General features: G+C 51.6%; 1 protein-coding gene across 1 annotated transcript in view; it reads left to right on the forward strand.

The window, feature by feature from the left end:
* Positions 1-8904: 8904 nt before the first annotated feature.
* The window catches only part of LOC137311462 (granulocyte colony-stimulating factor receptor-like), a 102418-nt gene continuing 89963 nt past the window's right edge, over positions 8905-21359 (forward strand). The window contains exons 1-4 of the mRNA XM_067978656.1: positions 8905-9089; positions 9425-9570; positions 9685-9841; positions 14559-14641. Of these exons, the coding sequence (XP_067834757.1) occupies positions 8990-9089; positions 9425-9570; positions 9685-9841; positions 14559-14641 (486 nt within the window). The 5' untranslated portion in view covers positions 8905-8989. The remainder of the gene's footprint in view (positions 9090-9424; positions 9571-9684; positions 9842-14558; positions 14642-21359) is intronic.

Here is a 21359-nt window from a genome sequence, read left to right on the forward strand (position 1 = left end):
TCTCCATCTCTCACCTCCACACCTCCCCCACCTCTCACCACCACACCCTCCATCTCTCCTCCCCCCACATCCCTCCCTCTCTCTCTCACTCCTCCCCCCACACCACCCTCTCTCTCTCTCTCTCACCCCACACACCCTCCCTCTCTCTCTCCCCCACCCACACCCTCTCCTCTCTCTCTCCCCCCACACCCTCCCTCACTCTCACTCTCCCCCACACCCCCACCCTCTCTCTCACTCACGCCCCCACACCCTCCCACCACTCTCTCTCACCCCCCACACCCTCCCTCTCTCTCTCTCACCCCCACACCCTCCCACTCTCTCTCCTCCCCCCACACACTCCCTCTCCCTCTCTCTCTCTCCCCCCCACACCCTCCCTCTCTCTCTCCCCACACCCTCCCTCTCTCTCTCCCCCACACCCTCCCTCTCTCTCTCCCCCCCATACCCTCCCTCTCTCTCTCCCCCCACACCCTCCCTCTCACTCTCCCCCCCACACCCCTCCCTCTCTCTCTCTCCCCCCACACCCTCCCTCTCTCTCTCTCCCCCACCTCCCTCTCCCCCACACCCCCCTCTCCCTCTCTCTCTCTCCCCCACACCCTCCCTCTCTCTCTCCCCCCACACCCTCCTCTCTCTCTCTCTCCCCCACCCCCTCTCTCTCTCCCCCCATACCCTCCCTCACCCTCTCCCCCCACACCCTCCCTCTCTCTCTCTCTCTCTCCCCCCACACCCTCTCTCTCTCTCCCCCACACCCTCCCTCTCTCTCTCCCCCACCCCCTCTCTCTCTCCCCCCATACCCTCCCTCTCCCTCTCCCCCCACATCCTCCCTCTCCTCTCTCTCTCCCTCCCCCCACACCCTCCTCTCCCCCCACACTCTCTCTCTCTCTCTCCCCCCACACCTCTCTCTCTCTCTCTCTCCCCCCGCACCCCCCCTCTCTCTCTCCCCCTACACCCTCCCTCTCTCTCCCCCCATACCCTCCCACTCTCTCCCCTCATACCCTCCCTCTCTCTCTCTCCCCCACACCCTCCCTCTCTCTCCCCCACACCCTCCCTCTCTCTCTCCCCCACACCCTCCCTCTCTCTCTCCCCCACACCCTCCCTCTCTCTCTCTCCCCCCCCCACATCCTCCCTCTCTCTCTCTCTCTCTCTCCCCCCACATCCTCCCTCTCTCTCTCTCTCCCCCCACACCCTCCCTCTCCTTCTACACCCTCCCTCTCCCTCTCTCTCTCCTCCCACACCCTCCCTCTCTCTCTCTCTCTCTCCTCCCACACCCTCTCTCTCTCTCTCTCTCCCCCCACACCCTCTCTCTCTCTCTCTCTCTCTCCTCCCACACCCTCCCTCTCTCTCTCTCTCTCCCCCCACACCCTCCCTCTCTCCCCCCACACCCTCCCTCTCCTTCTACACCCTCCCTCTCCCTCTCTCTCTCTCCCCCAAACCCTCTCTCTCTCTCTCTCCCCCCACACCCTCCCTCTCTCTCTCTCTCTCTCTCCCCCCACACCCTCTCTCTCTCTCTCTCTCTCCCCCCAAACCCTCTCTCTCTCTCTCTCTCTCTCTCCCCCCACATCCTCCCTCTCCTTCTACACCCTCCCTCTCCCTCTCTGTCTTTCCCCCCACACCCTCCCTCTCTCTCTCTCTCCCCCCACACCCTCCCTCTCCTTCTACACCCTCCCTCTCCCTCTCTATCTCTCCCCTCACACCCTCCCTCTCTCTCTCCCCCACACCCTCCCTCTCTCTCTCCCCCCCCCACACCCTCCCTCTCTCTCTCCCCCCCCCACACCCTCCCTCTCTCTCTCCCCCCAGACCCTCCCTCCTTCTCTCTCTCCTAACACCCTCCCTCTCTCTCTCCCCCCACATCCTCCCTCTCTCTCTCTCCCCCCACACCCTCCCCCTCTCTCTCTCCCAACACCCTCCCTCTCTCTGTCTCCCCCCACATCCCTCCCTCTCTCTCTCTCTCCCCCCACACCCTCCCACTCCCTCTCTCTCTCTCCCCCCACACCCTCCCTCTCTCTCTCTCTCTCCCCCCACACCCTCCCTCTCTCTCTCTCTCTCCTCCCACACCCTCCCTCTCTCCCTCTCTCTCCCCCCACACCCTCCCACTCCCTCTCTCTGTCTCCCCCCACATCCCTCCCTCTCTCTCTCTCTCCCCCCACACCCTCCCTCTCTCTCTCTCTCTCCCCCCACACCCTCCCTCTCTCTCTCTCTCTCTCCCCCCACACCCTCCCTCTCCCTCTCTGTCTTTCCCCCCACACCCTCTCTCTCTCTCTCCCCCCACACCCTCCCTCTCTCTCTCTCTCTCCTCCCACACCCTCCCTCTCTCTCTCTCTCTCCTCCCACATCCCTCCCTCTCTCTCTCTCTCCCCTCACACCCTACCTCTCTCCCTCTCTCCCCCCCAGACCCTCCCCCTCTCTCTCTCCCAACACCCTCCCTCTCTCTGTCTCCCCCCACATCCCTCCCTCTCTCTCTCTCTCCCCCCACACCCTCCCTCTCTCTCTCTCTCACCCCCACACCCTCCCTCTCCTTCTACACCCTCCCTCTCCCTCTCTGTCTCTCCCCCCACACCCTCTCTCTCTCTCCCCCCAAACCCTCTCTCTCTCTCTCTCTCTCTCCCCCACACCCTCCCTCTCCTTCCACACCCTCCCTCTCCCTCTCTGTCTTTCCCCCCACACCCTCTCTCTCTCTCTCCCCCACACCCTCCCTCTCTCTCTCCCCACACCCCTCTCTCTCTCTCTCCCCCACACTCTCCCTCTCTCTCTCACTCCCCCCACACCCTCCCTCTCTCTCTCCCCCCACACCCTCCCTCTCTCTCTCTCCTCCCCCCATACTCTCCCACTCTCTCTCTCCCCCACATCCTCCCTCTCCCCCCACACCCTCCCTCTCCCTCTCTCTCTCTCCCCCCACACCCTCCCTCTCTCTCTCCCACACCCTCCCTCTCTCTCTCCCCCCACCCCCTCTCTCTCTCCCCCCACATCCTCCCTCTCTCCTCTCTCTCTCTCCCCGCACACCCTCCCCTCTCTCTCGCTCTCTCCCCCCACACCCTCTCTCTCTCTCCCCCCACACCCTCCCTCTCTCTCTCCCCCACCCCCTCTCTCTCTCCCCCCATACCCTCCCTCTCCCTCTCCCCCCACATCCTCCCTCTCTCTCTCTCTCTCCCTCCCCCCACACCCTCCCTCTCCCCCCACACTCTCTCTCTCTCTCCCCCCCACACTCTCTCTCTCTCCTCCCCCCACACCCTCCCTCTCCCCCCACACTCTCTCTCTCTCTCTCCCCCCCACACTCTCTCTCTCTCTCTCTCCCTCCACACCCCCCCTCTCTCTCTCTCTCCCCCCTCACCCCCCCCTCTCTCTCTCCCCCTACACCCTCCCTCTCTCTCCCCCCATACCCTCCCTCTCTCTCCCCTCATACCCTCCCTCTCTCTCTCTCCCCCACACCCTCCCTCTCTCTCCCCCACACCCTCCCTCTCTCTCTCCCCCACACCCTCCCTCTCTCTCTCTCTCCCCCCACATCCTCCCTCTCTCTCCCCCACACCCTCCCTCTCTCTCCCCCACACCCTCCCTCTCTCTCCCCCACACCCTCCCTCTCTCTCTCCCCCACACCCTCCCTCTCTCTCTCTCTCCCCCACACCCTCCCTCTCTCTCCCCCACACCCTCCCTCTCTCTCTCCCCCACACCCTCCCTCTCTCTCTCTCTCCCCCACACCCTCCCTCTCTCTCTCCCACACCCCCTCTCTCTCTCCCCCCATACCCTCCCCTCTCCCTCTCCCCCCACATCCTCCCTCTCTCTCTCTCTCTCCCCTCCCCCCACACCCTCCCTCTCCCCCCCACACTCTCTCTCTCTCTCTCCCCCCACACTCTCTCTCTCTCTCTCTCCCCCCGCACCCCCCCTCTCTCTCTCCCCCTACACCCTCCCTCTCTCTCCCCCCATACCCTCCCTCTCTCTCCCCTCATACCCTCCCTCTCTCTCTCTCCCCCACACCCTCCCTCTCTCTCCCCCACACCCTCCCTCTCTCTCTCCCCCACACCCTCCCTCTCTCTCTCTCTCCCCCACACCCTCCCTCTCTCTCTCCCCCACCCCCTCTCTCTCTCCCCCCATACCCTCCCTCTCCCTCTCCCCCCACATCCTCCCTCTCTCTCTCTCTCTCCCTCCCCCCACACCCTCCCTCTCCCCCCCACACTCTCTCTCTCTCTCTCCCCCCCACACTCTCTCTCTCTCTCTCCCCCCGCACCCCCCCCTCTCTCTCTCCCCCACACCCTCCCTCTCTCTCTCCCCCACACCCTCCCTCTCTCTCTCTCTCCACCCACATCCTCCCTCTCTCTCCCCCACACCCTCCCTCTCTCTCCCCCACACCCTCCCTCTCTCTCCCCCACACCCTCCCTCTCTCTCCCCCACACCCTCCCTCTCTCTCTCCCCCACACCCTCCCTCCCTCTCTCTCTCCCCACACCCTCCCTCTCTCTCTCCCCCCCCACATCCTCCCTCTCTCTCTCCCTCTCTCTCTCCCCACACCCTCCCTCTCTCTCTCCCCCCCCACATCCTCCCTCTCTCTCTCTCTCTCTCTCCCCCCACATCCTCCCTCTCTCCCTCTCTCTCTCTCTCCCCCCACACCCTCCCTCTCCTTCTACACCCTCCCTCTCCCTCTCTCTCTCTCCTCCCACACCCTCCCTCTCTCTCTCTCTCTCCTCCCACACCCTCTCTCTCTCTCTCTCTCCCCCACACCCTCTCTCTCTCTCTCTCTCTCTCCTCCCACACCCTCCCTCTCTCTCTCTCTCTCCCCCCACACCCTCCCTCTCTCCCCCCACACCCTCCCTCTCCTTCTACACCCTCCCTCTCCCTCTCTCTCTCTCCCCCCAAACCCTCTCTCTCTCTCTCTCCCCCCACACCCTCCCTCTCTCTCTCTCTCTCTCCCCCCACACCCTCTCTCTCTCCCCCCACACCCTCTCTCTCTCTCTCTCTCCCCCCACATCCTCCCTCTCCTTCTACACCCTCCCTCTCCCTCTCTGTCTTTCCCCCCACACCCTCCCTCTCTCTCTCTCTCCCCCCCACACCCTCCCTCTCCTTCTACACCCTCCCTCTCCCTCTCTATCTCTCCCCTCACACCCTCCCTCTCTCTCTCCCCCACACCCTCCCTCTCTCTCTCTCCCCCCACACCCTCCCTCTCTCTCTCTCCCCCACACCCTCTCTCTCTCTCTCTCCCCCCCCCCACACCCTCCCTCTCTCTCTCCCCCCATACCCTCCCTCCTTCTCTCTCTCCTAACACCCTCCCTCTCTCTCTCCCCCCACATCCTCCCTCTCTCTCTCTCCTCTCACACCCTCCCTCTCTCTCTCTCCCCCCCACCCTCCCCCTCTCTCTCTCCCAACACACTCCCTCTCTCTGTCTCCCCCCACATCCCTCCCTCTCTCTCTCTCTCCCCCCCACACCCTCCCACTCCCTCTCTCTCTCTCCCCCCACACCCTCCCCCTCTCTCTCTCTCTCCTCCCACACCCTCCCTCTCTCTCTCTCTCTCCTCCCACACCCTCCCTCTCTCTCTCTCTCTCCCCCCACACCCTCCCACTCCCTCTCTCTGTCTCCCCCCACATCCCTCCCTCTCTCTCTCTCTCCCCCCACACCCTCCCTCTCTCTCTCTCTCTCTCCCCCCCACACCCTCCCACTCCCTCTCTCTGTCTCCCCCCACATCCCTCCCTCTCTCTCTCTCTCCCCCCCACACCCTCCCTCTCCCTCTCTGTCTCTCCCCCCACACCCTCTCTCTCTCTCCTCCCACACCCTCCCTCTCTCTCTCTCTCTCCTCCCACACCCTCCCTCTCTCTCTCTCTCTCCCCCCACACCCTCCCTCTCCCTCTCTGTCTCTCCCCCCACACCCTCTCTCTCTCTCCTCCCACACCTCCCTCTCTCTCTCTCTCTCCTCCCACACCCTCCCTCTCTCTCTCTCTCTCCTCCCACACCCTCCCTCTCTCTGTCTCCCCCCACATCCCTCCCTCTCTCTCTCTCTCTCCTCCCACACCCTCCCTCCCTCCCTCTCTCTCTCTCTCCCACATCCTCCCTCTCCCCCCACATCCTCCCTCTCTCTCTCCCCCCACATCCTCCCTCTCTCTCTCCCCCCACACCCTCCCTCTCTCTCTCTCCCCCCACACCCTCCTTCTCTCTCTCCCCCACACCCTCCCTCTCTCTCCCCCCACACTCTCTCTCTCTCCCCCCACACGCTCTCTCTCTCTCCCCCCCACCCCCCCTCTCTCTCTCCCCCTACACCCTCCCTCTCTCTCCCCCCACACGCTCTCTCTCTCTCCCCCCACCCCCCCTCTCTCTCTCCCCCTACACCCTCCCTCTCTCTCCCCCCATACGCTCCCTCTCTCTCTCCCCCACACCCTCCCTCTCTCTCTCCCACAGCCTCCCTCTCTCTCTCCCCCACCCCCTCTCTCTCTCCCCCCACACCCTCCTTCTCTCTCTCCCCCACACCCTCCCTCTCTCTCTCTCCCCCACATCCTCCCTCTCTCTCTCTCTCTCTCTCTCCCAACACCCTCCCTCTCTCTCTCCCCCCCACATCCTCCCTCTCTCTCTCCCCCCACATCCTCCCTCTCTCTCTCCCCCCACATCCTCCCTCTCTCTCTCTCTCCCCTCACACCCTCCCTCTCTCTCTCTCCCCCCCACACCCTCCCCCTCTCTCTCTCCCAACACCCTCCCTCTCTCTGTCTCCCCCCACATCCCCCTCTCTCTCTCACTCTCCCGACACCCACCCTTTTGGATTCCCTTTTATGTTGGCCAGCAGTCTATTCTCAGACTCTCTCTTTGCCCCTCCTATTTCCTTTTTCACTTCCCCTCTGAACTTTCTATATTCAGCCTGGTTCTCACTTGTATTATAAACCTGATATCTGCCATACGCCCCTTTTTCTGCTCCATCTTATTCTCCATCTCTTTTGTCATCCAGGGAGCTCTGGCTTTAGTTGCCCTTCCTTTCTCCCTCGTGGGAATGTACTTAGACTGTACCTGAACCATCTCCTCTTTAAAGGCCGCCCATTGTTCAATTACAGATTTGCCTGACAATCTTTGATTCCAATTTGCCCGGGCCAGATCTGTTCTCATCCCACTGAAACTGGCCCTCCTCCAATTGAGTATTTTTACTTTAGAGAGGTCCGTGTCCTTTTCCATAACTAATCTAAACCTTATGATACTATGATCGCTGTTCCCTAAATGTTCCCCCACTGACACTTGCTCCACTTGACCCACCTCGTTCCCCAGAACCAGATCCAGCAATGCCTCCTTCCTCGTTGGGCCGGAAACATACTGATCAAGAAAGTTCTCCTGAACACACTTCAGAAATTCCTCCCCCTCTCTGCCCTTTACACTATTACTATCCCAGTCTATAGTCGGATAGTTGAAGTCCCCCATTATCACTGGTCTATAGTTCTTGCACCTCTCTGTAATTTCCCTGCTAATTTGCTCCTCTATCTCCTTCCCAGTAGTTGGTGGCCTATAGAATACACCCAGTAGTGTAATGGCACCTCTATTGTTTCTTAACTCTAACCAAATAGATTCTGTTCTTGACCCCTCCAGGACATCCTCTCTCTCCAGCACTGCAATATTCTCATTAATCAAATTTTTAAAAATTCGTTCACGGGGATGTGGGCGTCGCTGGCAAGGCCAGCATTTATTGCCCATCCCGAATTGCCCTCGAGAATCAATACTGCCACCTCCCTCCTTTCTTTCCTTCCCTATCTTTCCTGAAAATTTTAAATATGTGGAGCCTCATTCCTCCTGATTTTAATAGTTTTTGGACCTTTAAAAAAAATTAAAATTAAAAAATTTAATTTAATTTTTTTAAAACTTTTTCCTTCTGTCTATTTTATCTCAGTCTTTTAATCTTCCCCTCTCTCTATTTCACTGCCTCTAACTGTTTTTACAATTGATTTTACTGATGTAGCTTTCACTTCCTGGTTTTGACTGGTTGTCGTTTGCACTGACTCTTTGTGGCTTGTCAAGAATGCTGCAATCTGAGTGGAGAGAAGGATCCTTTCCCACCTCGCACAGGCCCAAGGTTCCCGGCAGTTAATGCCGGGCTGTCTTTGGCTCACCATTCAAGGAAATTGCTGCACAAAAGCCCGTGCCAAGTTTGTACTTGAGTGTAAATCTATGGAGCAGCGAGCAACACTCGGAGCAATTTACAGACCAATGTTGTTGCTGCTGCCCCAGCGAGGCGAGGGAAGAGGGGTGAAGAGAGAGCTGGGTGTGTGTGTGCGTGTGTCCGCCCGTGTGCGTGTGTCCGCCCGTGTGTGTGTGTCCTTCCATTTATGTGTGCCCGCCCGTGTGCGTGTGTGTGTGTGTGCGTGTCCGCCTGTGTGAGTGTCCGCCCGTGTGTGTGTGTCCATCCGTGTGTGTGTCCGCCCGTGTGTGTATCCATCCGTGTGTGTGTCCTTCCGTGTATGTGTGTCCGCCCGTGTGTGTGTGTCCATCCGTGTGTGTGTCCTTCCGTGTATGTGTGTCCGCCCGTGTGTGTGTCCGTCCGTGTGTGTGTCCATCCGTGTGTGTGTCCTTCCGTGTATGTGTGTCCGCCCGTGTGTGTATCCATCCGTGTGTGTGTCCTTCCGTGTATGTGTGTCCGCCCGTGTGTGTGTGTCCATCCGTGTGTGTGTCCTTCCGTGTATGTGTGTCCGCCCATGTGTGTATCCTTCCGTGTGTGTGTCCTTCCGTGTATGTGTGTCCGCCCGTGTGTGTGTCCGTCCGTGCGCGTTTGTCCATCCGTGTGTGTGTCCGCCCGTGTGTGTGTGTGTGTGTGTATGTCTGTTCGCGTGTGTGTGCGTGTGTATGTCTGCCCTTGCGTATGTGTGTGTCCACCCTTGTATGCGTGTGTGTCCCCGCCCGTGTGTGTGTCCCCGTGTGCCTGCGGTTCTCACAGGTATGTTTTCATCACAACTTTTAGGAATCTGGCAAAGTGTCACAATCATGAAAGGAATGCAGAGTGGAGTGAGTGCGTGTCCCTGGACTCCCACTCCTGTACCGTGCCTCGTCACATGCTGCGTCTCTTCTCCACTGATGACATCTCAGTCCTTGCTCAGAATGTACTCGGAACCAGTGAATCTGACACCCTGTGCCTCGATCCGATGGATGCAGGTGGGCGAGACACTGAGCTGCTGAAAACACTGCTCTTGATCTGCTCTATCTCCCTCCCACTTCACCTCACTCTCTGCCTGTGCCACTGACTTCCTCAAATGTGCCTTTTTCCATTAACCTATAGCCACCCGACTCGATTGGGTTACAGTCACTGAGAACCCTGTGAATTCCTTAACTTCTCTTTGTTCCGTATATCTCGCTGCTGAATCTGACCCCAGACCCAGATCCTTCTCTAAATTTGAATATTAAAAGAATTAAGAAATATTGTTGTAAAGTAGCTGGATTCCTGTGAGTTTTGTACTGACAGTATTGTTTCTCGTGTGTTTTCTCATTAGTGAAGCTGGAACACCCTGTGATTTCCCGTGTACAGGGAGACTCTGCGAACAGCCACTGTCTGATCATACACTGGGCCCTGGACATTAACCTGGGAATGATGTGTGAGCTGGGGTACCGAGCTCGTCACGGCCAGGCCTGGAGACAGGTTGGTCTTGATTGTTGTCACATCTTGTCTTTCTGGGAGGACTTCAGGTGCAAACCAGCACCAGTTACAATAAACCCTGGATTTTATTCTCAGCTGCTCATTCTCCATCCACAGGTGCTGGTTCTCGTAAATGATTGGCTGAGAGAACAGAGCCTGTGCCAGTTGTCAGGTGGGACTGAGTACAGAGTCCGGCTCCGCTGCACAATACTTGGCAGCATGGGACACTGGAGCGATTGGAGCCCGGAGAGCAGCGGACAAACTTCAGAAAGCCGTAAGTACCACAGGCAGGGCCCGGCCCACTGGCACAGGCAGGGCCCGGCCCACTGGCACAGGCAGGGCCCGGCCCACTGGCACAGGCAGTTTCGACAATTTTCTAGTTTGTTTTGGGGTGAAAATGTAAACTTTTGTAAAAAATATGGGATTCTTATAAACCTTATTGGCCCCAGCTGGAGTATTGTGTCCAATTCTGGACACCACATTTTAGGAAGGATGTCGGCTTTAGAGAGGGTACAGAAGAGATTTACTAGAATGGTACCAGGCATGAGGGACTTTACTTATGTGGAGAGACTGGAGAAGCTGATGTGTTCTCCTTAGGAACAGGAGACGACCATTCAGCCCCTCGAGCCTGTTCCACCATTCAATGAGATCATGGCTGATCTGTGACCTAACTCCATGTCCCTTAATACCTCTGGTTAACAAAAATCTATCAATCTCAGATTTAAAATTAGCAATTGAGTTAGCATCAACTGTCGTTTGTGGAAGAGAGTTCCAAACTTCTACCACCCTTTGTGTGTAAAAGTGTTTCCTAACTTCACTCCTGAAAGTCCTGGCTCTAATTTTTAGACTCTGTCCCCCAGTCCTCGACTCCCCAACCAGTGAAAATAGTTTCTCTCTATCTACCCTATCAATTCCTCTTAATATCTTGAAAACTGCGATCAAATCACCCCTTGATCTTCTAAATTCTAGGGAATACGACCCTAGTTTGTGTAATCTCTCATCATAATTTAGCCCTTGGAGTCCAGGTATCATTCCAGTAAATCTACGCTGCACTCCCTCCAAGGCCAATATGTCCTTCCGAAGGTGCGGTGCCCAGAACTGCTCACAGTACTCCAGGTGTGGTCTCATCAGGGTTTTGTGTAGCTGCAGCATAACTTCTACCCCCTTGTACTCTAGTCCTCTAGATATAAAGGCCAGCATTCCATTAGCCTTTTTGATTATTTTCTGTACCTGTCCATAACATTTTAATGATCTATGTACATGGACTCCCTAAGTCTCTTTGGAACTCCACTGTTTGAAGGTTTTCACCATTTAGAAAGTACCCTGTTCTATCCTTCTGGGTCCAAAATTGATGACCTCACACTTGCCTACATTGAAATCCATTTGCCACAGTTTTGCCCATCTATTAATATCTCTCTGTAATTTTATGCTTCCATTTACACTGTTTACAATGCTGCCTATCTTTGTGTCATCGGCAAACTTGGATATGTGGCTCTCTGTCCCTGCGGGACTCCACGAGTCACATCCTGCCAATGTGAGTACCTGCCCATTATCCCTACTCTCTGTCTCCTGGCACTCAGCCAACTTCCGAACCAGGCCAATAATTTGCCCTCAATTCCATGAGCTTTAACTTTAGCCAACAATCTCTTATGTGGGACCTTATCAAATGCCTTCTGGAAGTCCATATAAATAACATCCATTGACATTCCCCTGTCCACTACTTTAATCACCTCTTCAAAAAATTCAGTCAGGTTTGTCAGGCACGACCTACCTTTCACAAATCCATGCTGGCTCTCTCTGATTAACTGAAAATTCTCGAGGTGTTCAGTCACCCTATCCTTAATTATAGACTCCAGCATTTTCCCCACAACAGATGTTAGGCTAACTGGTCTATAATTCCCTGGTTTCCCTCTCTCTCCTTTCTTAAAAAGCGGAGTAACATGTGCAATTTTCCAATCTAGAGGGACAGTTCCTGAATCCAGAGAAGTTTGAAAGATTATAGTTAGGGCCTCTGCAATGTGCTCACCTACTTCCTTTAAAACCCTGGGATGGAAACCATCTGGTCCTGGGGATTTGTCACTCTTTAGTGCCATTATTTTCTTCATTACTGTTAATTTGCTTATGGTAATTATGGTGAGTCCCCATCCCTGATTCAAAATTAGTTTCATTTACAATCTCACCATTATCAGTTTTTAAGGGGCCCACATTGCTCTTGATCACCCTCTTTATTCGAATATAATTGGAAACATTTTTTGTGTTGATTTTGATATCCCTTGCAAGTTTCTTTTCATACTCCCTTCTTTTAGCTCTTACTATCTGTTTTGTCACCCTTTGCTGTTCTTTGTGTCTCTCCCAGTCACCAGGATCTGTGCTATTTTGCTATTTTTTGCATTTTTGTTTGCTTTTTCTTTTAGTTTTATGTTGTCCCTTACCTCTTTTGTCCTCCAGGGCTGTTTTTTAGGAAAGTAGAACTCTCGCCCCTTAGAGGTATAAACTGGTTCTGTATCACATTAAATTCTTTTTTGAACACCTCCCACTGATCTTCTGTCATTTTACCCATTAACAGATTTGCCCAGTATACTGTCAACAGCCTCTGTCTCATCCCGTTGAACTCGGCCTTACTGAAATTTAGAACCGTAGTGACTGTTATGAGTTTCTCCCTTTCAAACACGTTGAACTCGATCATTTTATGATCACTGTTAGATAAATGTTCACGCACCGTTAGGCTGTTAACTAAATCTGGCTCATTACTCATTATTAAATCTAATATGACCTGCCCCCTTGTTGGTTCTAGGACATATTGTTGCAGAAAGCTGTCCCGAACACACTCAAGAAATTCACTATCTTTCTGACATGAGCTCGTCTGCTTATCCCAATCAATATGAAAGTTAAAATCCCCCATTAAAACCACTCTGCCTTTGCTACATGCTTGTCTAATCTCTGCATTTATACATTCTGCTACTTCACAGCTGCTACCAGGGGGCCTATACACAACCCCCACTACAGTCTTAAATCCTTTTCTATTTCTTAATTCTACCCATTAGGTTTCCACTGCCTGCTTACCTCTCATTACACCCTCTCTTATCATTGAAGTAATTTCATCCTTAATTACTAAGGCTACTCCTCCCCCTCTAACAGTTTCCGTATCCTTCCTACGGACCTTATAACCTGGTATATTCAGTTCCCAGTCCTGACCATCTTGCAGCCATGTCTCAGTAATGGCTCCCATGTCGTACCGTCTAGGTTGAATTGCGCCTGTAATTCATTCAATTTGTTCCTTATATGTTTGTATAAAGAACGCTGATTTGGGCCACACACCCTGACCTGTCCTGCTCTAGTGTTGTTTTTCTCTCTCCTGATTTAATTACTTTACATCTTTTAGTTTTCGCTTTACCTGTGGTGCCTAAAGCATAATTTCTGACTATCACTTTACTCTCTTCCTTTTCGTTTGTTTTAGAATAATTATTTATACTACCTTTTCCACCTGAGCCCTCCCCCACATTTACCAGTTTGAAGTCCCTGTGACCGCCCTATTTATCCTTTCCGCTAAGACCCTGGTCCTTTCCCGGTTCAGGTGGAGTCGGTCCCAGTGGTACAGTTCCTTCCTGTCCCAGTGCTGGTGCCAGTGTCCCATGAAATGGAACCCCTCTTTCCCACACCACTCCTTCAGCCACATGTTCACCTCCCTAATCTGCTTACCCCTACACCAATTTTCACGTGGTTCAGGTAATAATCCAGAGATTATAACCCTTGAGGTCCTGTTTTTAAATTTAGCTCCTAGCTCCTAGTACTCTCTGAACAGGACACTTTGCCTACTCTTTCCTATGTTGTTGGTCTCAACATGGACCACAATGACTGGATCCTCCCCCTCCCTCTCCAATATCGTTCAAGCCAGTTTGAGATGTCCCTCACCCTGGCATCAAGTAGGCAACAAACCATGTGGGACTCTTGATCCTGCTTACAAAGGATGCTATCTGTCCCCCTAATGATTGAATCCCCTACAACTTCCACATCATGCTTCTCCTCCTCCTCCTCCCCTTCACTTTGGACAGCCTCCTGCTCCAGGGTGCCATGGTCAGCATTCTAGCTTTCCTTCCGACATCCTTATCCTCACAGGTAGCAAGTACATTGTACCTGTTGGATAGGATCAGTTTTTGTGGATCCTCATTCTCTATCTCACCTGGGTTCCCCTTACTCTGTACACTATCGGTCACACCAACCCCGTTCCGATCCTATACCTCTGTACAGGTGTGACCGAGGTCTGGAGCAAACTGTCCAGATACTCCTCCCACTCCCTAATGTGTCAGAGTGTCTCCAACTCACAGAGATTCAAGGCAGAGACATCGACTCCAAGTGCGTCCACTCGGGACAGTCTCGATGTCCACAAACTCCCACATGCTGCAGTCCAGACACACAACCCGTTCTCCCATATCTTAAACTAGATTTATTTATAGATAATTACTTTTTAATCTGTTTTCCTTTAGATACAGAGTAAAGCTCCCTCTACACTGTCCCATCAAACACTCCCAGGGCAGGTACAGCACGGGTTAGATACAGAGTAAAGCTCCTTCTACACTGTCCCATCAAACACTCCCAGGGTCAGGTACAGGGTTAGATACAGAGTAAAGCTCCCTCTACACTGTCCCATCAAACACTCCCAGGGTCAGGTACAGGGTTAGATACAGAGTGAAGCTCCCTCTACACTGTCCCATCAAACACTCCCAGGGCAGGTACAGCACGGGTTAGATACAGAGTAAAGCTCCCTCTACACTGTCCCATCAAACACTCCCAGGGCAGGTACAGCACGGGTTAAATACAGAGTAAAGCTCCCTCTACACTGTCCCATCAAACACTCCCAGGGCAGGTACAGCACGGGTTAGATACAGAGTAAAGCTCCCTCTACACTGTCCCATCAAACACTCCCAGGGCAGGTACAGCACGGGTTAGATACAGAGTAAAGCTTTCATTAATGGCCTCTTTTTCTGTTGCAGCTCCTGTGGGGATTCCTGATGTTTGGTGGCATTTTGAAAATTCTGATCAAGATGGAAAAAAGTATATTCGACTCTTCTGGAAGGTGAGTCAGACTGGTTTGGGAGGGCGTGAGGGGAAGAGGTGGAGGGAGTGAGGGGAAGGGTTGGAGGGCATGAGGGGAAGAGGGGGAGGGTGCGAGGGGAAGAGCACGAGGCAAGATAGATTGAAAGAGAAAGTATCAGGTAAGAGAGTGAGGGAAAGGGTGAGATAAAGACAGCTAGACAAATAGAGTGAGAGAGAAGAGAGAGAGAAAGAGTGAGAGCGATAGAACGAGTTTGTGAGAGTGAGAGTAAGAGAGTAAGAGGATGCTGCCAATGTATCAGTAAAGGAGGAGGTAGTCGCATTATTGAATTGGTACCAACGATATAGGTAAAAAACGGGATGAGGTCCTACAAGCTGAATTTAGGGAGTTAGGAGTTAAACTAAAAAGTAGGACCTCAAAGGTAGTAATCTCAGGATTGCTACCAGTGCCACGGGCTAGTCAGAGTAGGAATGACAGGATAGCTAAGATGAATACGTGGCTTGAGAGATGGTGCAAGAGGGAGGGATTCAAATCCCTGGGACATTGGAACCGGTTCTGGGGGAGGTGGGACCAGTACAAATTGGACGGTCTGCATCTTGGCAGGACTGGAACCAATGTCCTAGGGGGAATGTTTGCTAGTGCTGTTGGGGAGGGTTTAAACTAAAGTGGCAGGGGGATGGGAACCGATGCAGGAAGTCAGTGGGAAGTAAAGTGGTGACAGAAACAAAAGGCAGTAAGGGAGAGTGTACAAAACATGACCGGACAAATGGTCTGAGAAAGCACGGCAAAGACCAAGGGAAGTCTAGATTAAACTGCATTTATTTCAATGCAAGAAGTCTGATGGGCAAGGCAGATGAACTCAGGGCATGGATGGGTACATGGGACTGGGATGTTATAGCTATTACTGAAACATGGCTAAGGGAGGGGCAGGACTGACAGCTAAATATTCCAGGGTACAGATGCTATAGGAAAGATAGAGCAGGAGGTAAGAGAGGAGGGGGAGTTGCGTTCTTGATTAGGGAGAACATCACGGCAGTAGTGAGAGAGGATATATCCGAGGGTTCGCCCACTGAGTCTATATGGGTAGAACTGAAAAATAAGAAGGGAGAGATCACGTTGATAGGATTGTACTACAGACCCCCAAAGAGTCAACGGGAAATTGAGGAGCAAATATGTAAGGAGATTACAGACAGCTGCAAGAAAAATAGGGTGGTAATAGTAGGGGACTTTAACTTTCCTAACATTGACTGGGACAGCCATAGCATTAGGGGCTTGGATGGAGAGAAATTTGTTGAGTGTATTCAGGAGGAATTTCTCATTCAGTATGTGGATGGCCCGACTAGAGAGGGGGCAAAACTTGACCTCCTCTTGGGAAATAAGGAAGGGCAGGTGACAGAAGTGTTGGTGAGGGATCACTTTGGGACCAGTGATCATAATTCCATTAGTTTTAAGATAGCTATGGAAAAGGATAGGTCTGGCCCAAAAGTTAAAATTCTAAATTGGGGAAAGGCCAATTTTGATGGTATTAGACAGGAACTTTCAGAAGTTGATTGGGAGAGTCTGTTGGCAGGCAAAGGGACGTCTGGTAAGTGGGAGTCCTTCAAAAATGTGTTAACCAGGGTTCAGGGTAAGCACATTCCTTATAAAGTAAAGGGCAAGGCTGGTAGAAGTAGGGAACCTTGGATGACTCGGGAGATTGAGGCCCTAGTCAGAAAGAAGAAGGAGGCATATGACATGCATAGGCTGCTGGGATCAAGTGGATCCCTTGAAGAGTATAGAGATTGCCGGAGTAGAGTTAAGAAAGAAATCAGGAGGGCAAAAAGGGGACATGAGATTGCTTTGGCAGATAAGGCAAAGGTGAATCCAAAGAGCATCTACAAATACATAAAGGGCAAAAGAGTAACTAGGGAGAGAGTAGGGCCTCTGAAGGATCAACAAGGTCATCTATGTGCGGAACCACAAGAGATGGGTGAGATCCTAAATGAATATTTCGCATCGGTATTTACGGTTGAGAAAGGCATGGATGTTAGGGAACTTGGGGAAATAAATAGTGATGTCTTGAGGAGTGTACATATTACAGAGAGGGAGGTGCTGGAAGTCTTAACGCGCATCAAGGTAGATAAATCTCCGGGACCTGATGAAATGTATCCCAGGACGTTATGGGAGGTTAGGGAGGAAATTGCGGGTCCCCTAGCAGAGATATTTGAATCATCCACCGCTACAGGTGAGGTGCCTGAAGATTGGAGGGTAGCAAATGTTGTACCTTTGTTTAAGAAAGGATATTATTAAACGAGAAAGAGTGCAGAAAAGATTTACTAGGATGCTGCCGGGAATTGATGGTTTGACTTATAGGGAGAGGTTAGATAGACTGGGACTTTTTTCCCTGGAGAGTAGGAGGTTGAGGGGTGATCTTATACAAGTCTATAAAATAATGAGGGGCATAGATAAGGTCGATAGTCAAAATCTTTTCCCAAAGGTAGGGGAGTCTATAACGAGGGGGCATAGATTTAAGGTGAGAGGGGAGAGATACAAAAGGGTCCAGAGGGGCAATTTTTTCACTCAAAGGGTGGTGAGTGTCTGGAACGAGCTGCCAGAGGCAGTAGTAGAGGCGGGTACAATTTTGTCTTTTAAAAAGCATTTGGACAGTTACATGGGTAAGATGGGTATAGAGGGATATGGGCCAAGTGCAGGCAATTGGGACTAGCTTAGTGGTATAAACTGGGCGACATGGACATGTTGGGCCGAAGGGCCTGTTTCCATGTTGTAAACTCTATGATTCTATGGATAAAAATAGATAAAGAGGAGATACTAAAAAGATTGGCAGTACTCAAAGTAGAAAAGTCACCCAGACCGGATGGGATTCATCCTGGGTGACTGAGGGAAGTAAGGGTGGAAATTGCAGAGACTCTGTCCACAATCTTCCAATCCTCCTTCGCTATGGGAGCGGTGCCAGAGGACTGGAGGATTGTAAATATTACAGCCTGTTCGCTGGACACAGAGCTCTCCTGTTTGGCCCAGGTGTTCAGCATTCAATAATCTGCAGAAGGACAGCCATTCTATCACATCATTGGCCAATCTGTAACTGAACTCCATCTCCCCGTCTTTGCTCCATATCCCTCAATACCCAAATACAATAAAAATCTATTAATCACTCTCAATAGTCTTTGGGGGAGAGAGTTCCAGATTTCCACTCCCCTTTGTGTGAAAAAGTGCTTCCTGACATCACCCCTGAATGGCCTGGCTCTAATTTTCGAGATCACGGGCACTGAATTGGGTCGTGTGGGGCCCGTTGTTTCGGCGCTACACGGCCTCTCCGACATCCAAGATGGCGTCTTGGATGCGCACGCACGTTTCCTGCCTGACGTGTGCCAGGCGCCATCTTGGTATAGGAGTTAGCGCAGGCGCAGATATCAAACGCTGGAATCATGTAAAGTAGGGAGAAAATGGCTTCAATCAGTGTACAATGCTGATTTAAAGTGATAGACACCATTTTGGGACTTAACGCTCAACTCAACGCACAGTCTTAACCCCGACCATCTCAACAAGTCTTAGAGTGTCTGGAGGACCCCCCACCGGCGCTATTTAAAGGGACCGTGCAGGATTTACAGGTTAGTGACTGGATTATTGCCTCTGGGTGCCGAGACATTTGTAACTGTTTTTGGAACTCTCCTAAACTTCAATACCAGGACGCGAGGACATAGCCTAACATTTAGAGCCAGGACGTGCAGGAGTGAAGTTAGGAAATGCTTCTACACACAAAGGGTGGGAGACGTTTGGAACGCTCTTCTGCAGACGGCAGTTGATGCTAGCTCAATTGTGAATGTTAAATCTGAGATTGATAGATTTTTGTGAACCAGGGGTATTAAGGGATATGGGGCTAAGGCGGGTATATGGAGTTAGGTCACAGGTCCATCATGATCTCATTGAATGGTGGAACAGGCTCGAGGGGCTGAATGCCACCGCCACTTGCTGCCTACTGATATGCGCTACCTTCTCCTGTAAGAAAGCGGGACGTGTGTCTGGGCAATGTGCCTGTCATGTGCGAATAGCTGCCAGTGTGATGGCCTGTGAGTTGTGGCTCGGCGGCTTGCAACAGTAGCAATGTGTGAGGGTGGAAAGAGTTTGTTGGTAGGTGGGGGGGTTTAGTGTGTGGAGGAGTGGATGCAGCTCATGGTGCAGTTGGTAGGAGACGCCACTTGACAGTTGACCTCACTCACCTTGACCACTCCTCAAAGCATTGAACATCTTCCTGCACTGCATCCATGTTCATGATGCTGTGCGCCTGGCATTGACTTCATCCCCTACTGCCAACCACTGCCTTCTGGAGGGCCTCTTGCTTCCCCCCCCCCCCCCCCCCCCCCCCCACAGATATAGGATGTCCCTCCTTCTGTCCACCTCTTGCACCAAGGCCTCTGGTGCATCAGAACCTTGGTGCACAGACTCTCAGGTCGGCAGATTGGTGAGGTCTGGCATGCAGATTAGTGGATGTGGGATTTAGTGTTGTGCAACCCTTATTCAATGTTTTAACATAACTCATCAGTATGTAAACATAGGGATGGGACTTGCATCTGTGCTTTACGTGTGCGATGTCTGATCTCCATTCAGACTCCATGTAGACAGCAGGCTGTTATATTCAGCAAATAACAGGTACCAGTTACCTTTAAGAGATTTCTGACAGACAGCCTGCCTTTAAGAGATTGGAGCTCCATCTGCTGGTGGAAAGTGTGAATTGCATCAAATCCTCGTTCACGCTGATTTCCATTGCAGATTGCAGGTGAGTCCACAGGACTGACGAAACTCTCGTCCTGCCTGCGCAGGGACCACTGGGCACGGGGTAATAGCGGATCGCGCTACTCCCGCCTGAAAAAAAGCCCTATCCAATTTTCCCCCCTAAATATTCCAGGGTACTCAACATTTATAAAAGCCAGGCAGAATGGAAAAGGAGGGGGTGCAGCCCTAATAATAAAGGATGAGATAAGGAGAGTGGTGAGAAAGGATCTCGGCTCAGAAGATCAGGAAATAGAATCAGTCTGGGTGGAAAAAAGAAATAACAAGGGGCAGAAAACACTGGTGGGAGTAGTTTATAGGCCCCCTAACAGTAGCCATATTGTTGGACAGAGAATTAATCAAGAAATAACGGGAGCTTGTAACAAAGGTAATGCAATAATTGTGGGGAACTTTAATCTTCATATAGACCGGGCAAATCAAATTGGCAAAAGCTTTCTGGAGGACGAGTTCATGGAATGCATTCGAGACAGTTTCCTGGAACAATACGTCGAGGAACCAACCAGGGAACAGGCTATTTTAGATCTTGTATTGTGTAATGAGACAGGGTTAATTAGTAATTTCACAGTAAAGGATCCTCTGGGGATGAGCAATCATAATATAATATGATAGAATTTCACATTGAGTTTGAGAGTGACACACTTAAGTCTGAAACTAGAGTCTTAAAATTAAATGAGGGGTGAGTTGGCGAAGGTAGATTGGGAAATTAAATTAAAGGGTTTGACGGTAGATCAGCAATGGCAAACATTTAAAGAAATATTTCAATATTCTCAACAAATATACATCCCATTGAGAAATAAAAACTCCATGGGAAAAGTGATCCACGCGTGGCTAACTAAAGAAGTTAAGGATAGTATTAGATTAAAAGAAGAGTATTGAGCCTGAGGATTGGGAGAGTTTTAGAAACCAGCAAAGGATGACCAAAAAATTGATGATAAGGGAGAAAATAGAGAAGTTAACAAGCAAGAAATATAAAAACGGATTGTAAGAGCTTCTACAAGTATGTAAAAAGGAATAGAGTAGCAAAAGTAAACATTGAGACTGGAGAAATTATAATGGGGATTAAGGAAATGGCAGAGACATTAAACAAATATTTTGTATCAGTCTTCACAGTCGAAGGCACAAAAAACATACCAGAAATAGTGGGGAACCAAGAGTCAAATGAGATGGAGGAACTTAAAGTAATTAAGATTAGTAAAGAAAAAGTACTTGATAAACTAAAAGCCGACAAATTCCCTGGACCTGATGATCTACATCCTAGGGTTCTAAAAGAGGTGGCTGCAGAGACAGTGGTTGTGATCTTCCAGAATTCCCTAGATTCTAAAACTATCCAGTGGATTGGAAGGTGGCAAATGTAACCCCGCTATTCAAGGAAGGAGGGAGAGAGAAAACAGGGAACTACAGGCCAGTTAGTCTGACATCAGTCGTCGGGAAAATGCTGGAATCCATTATTGTGGAAGAAGCAACAGGGGATTAGGCAGAGTCAACATGGTTTTATGAAAGGGAAATCGTGTTTGACAAATTTATTGGAGTTTTTTGAGGATGTAACTAGCAGGGTAGATAAAGGGGAACCAGTGGATGTTGTATATTTGGATTTTCAAAAGGCATTCGATAAGGTGCCACATAGAAAGTTGTTACACAAGATAAGGGCTCATGGGATTGGGGTAATATATTAGCATGGATAGAGGATTGGTTAACGGACAGAAAACAGAGAGTGGGAATAAACGGGACATTTTCAGGTTGGCAGGCTGTAACTAGTGGGGTACCACAAGGATCGGTGCTTGGGCCTCAGCTATTTACAATCTATATTAATGACTTAGATGAAGGGACTGAGTGTAATGTATCCAAGTTTGCTGATGGTACAAAGCTAGGTGGGAAAGTAAGCTGTGAGGAGGATGCAAAGAGTCTGCAAAGGGATATGGACAGGTTAAGTGAGTGGGCAAGAAGGTGGCAG

The sequence above is a fragment of the Heptranchias perlo genome, unplaced genomic scaffold (genome assembly GCF_035084215.1).
Source record: "Heptranchias perlo isolate sHepPer1 unplaced genomic scaffold, sHepPer1.hap1 HAP1_SCAFFOLD_338, whole genome shotgun sequence".
NCBI classification, from domain to species: domain Eukaryota; kingdom Metazoa; phylum Chordata; class Chondrichthyes; order Hexanchiformes; family Hexanchidae; genus Heptranchias; species Heptranchias perlo.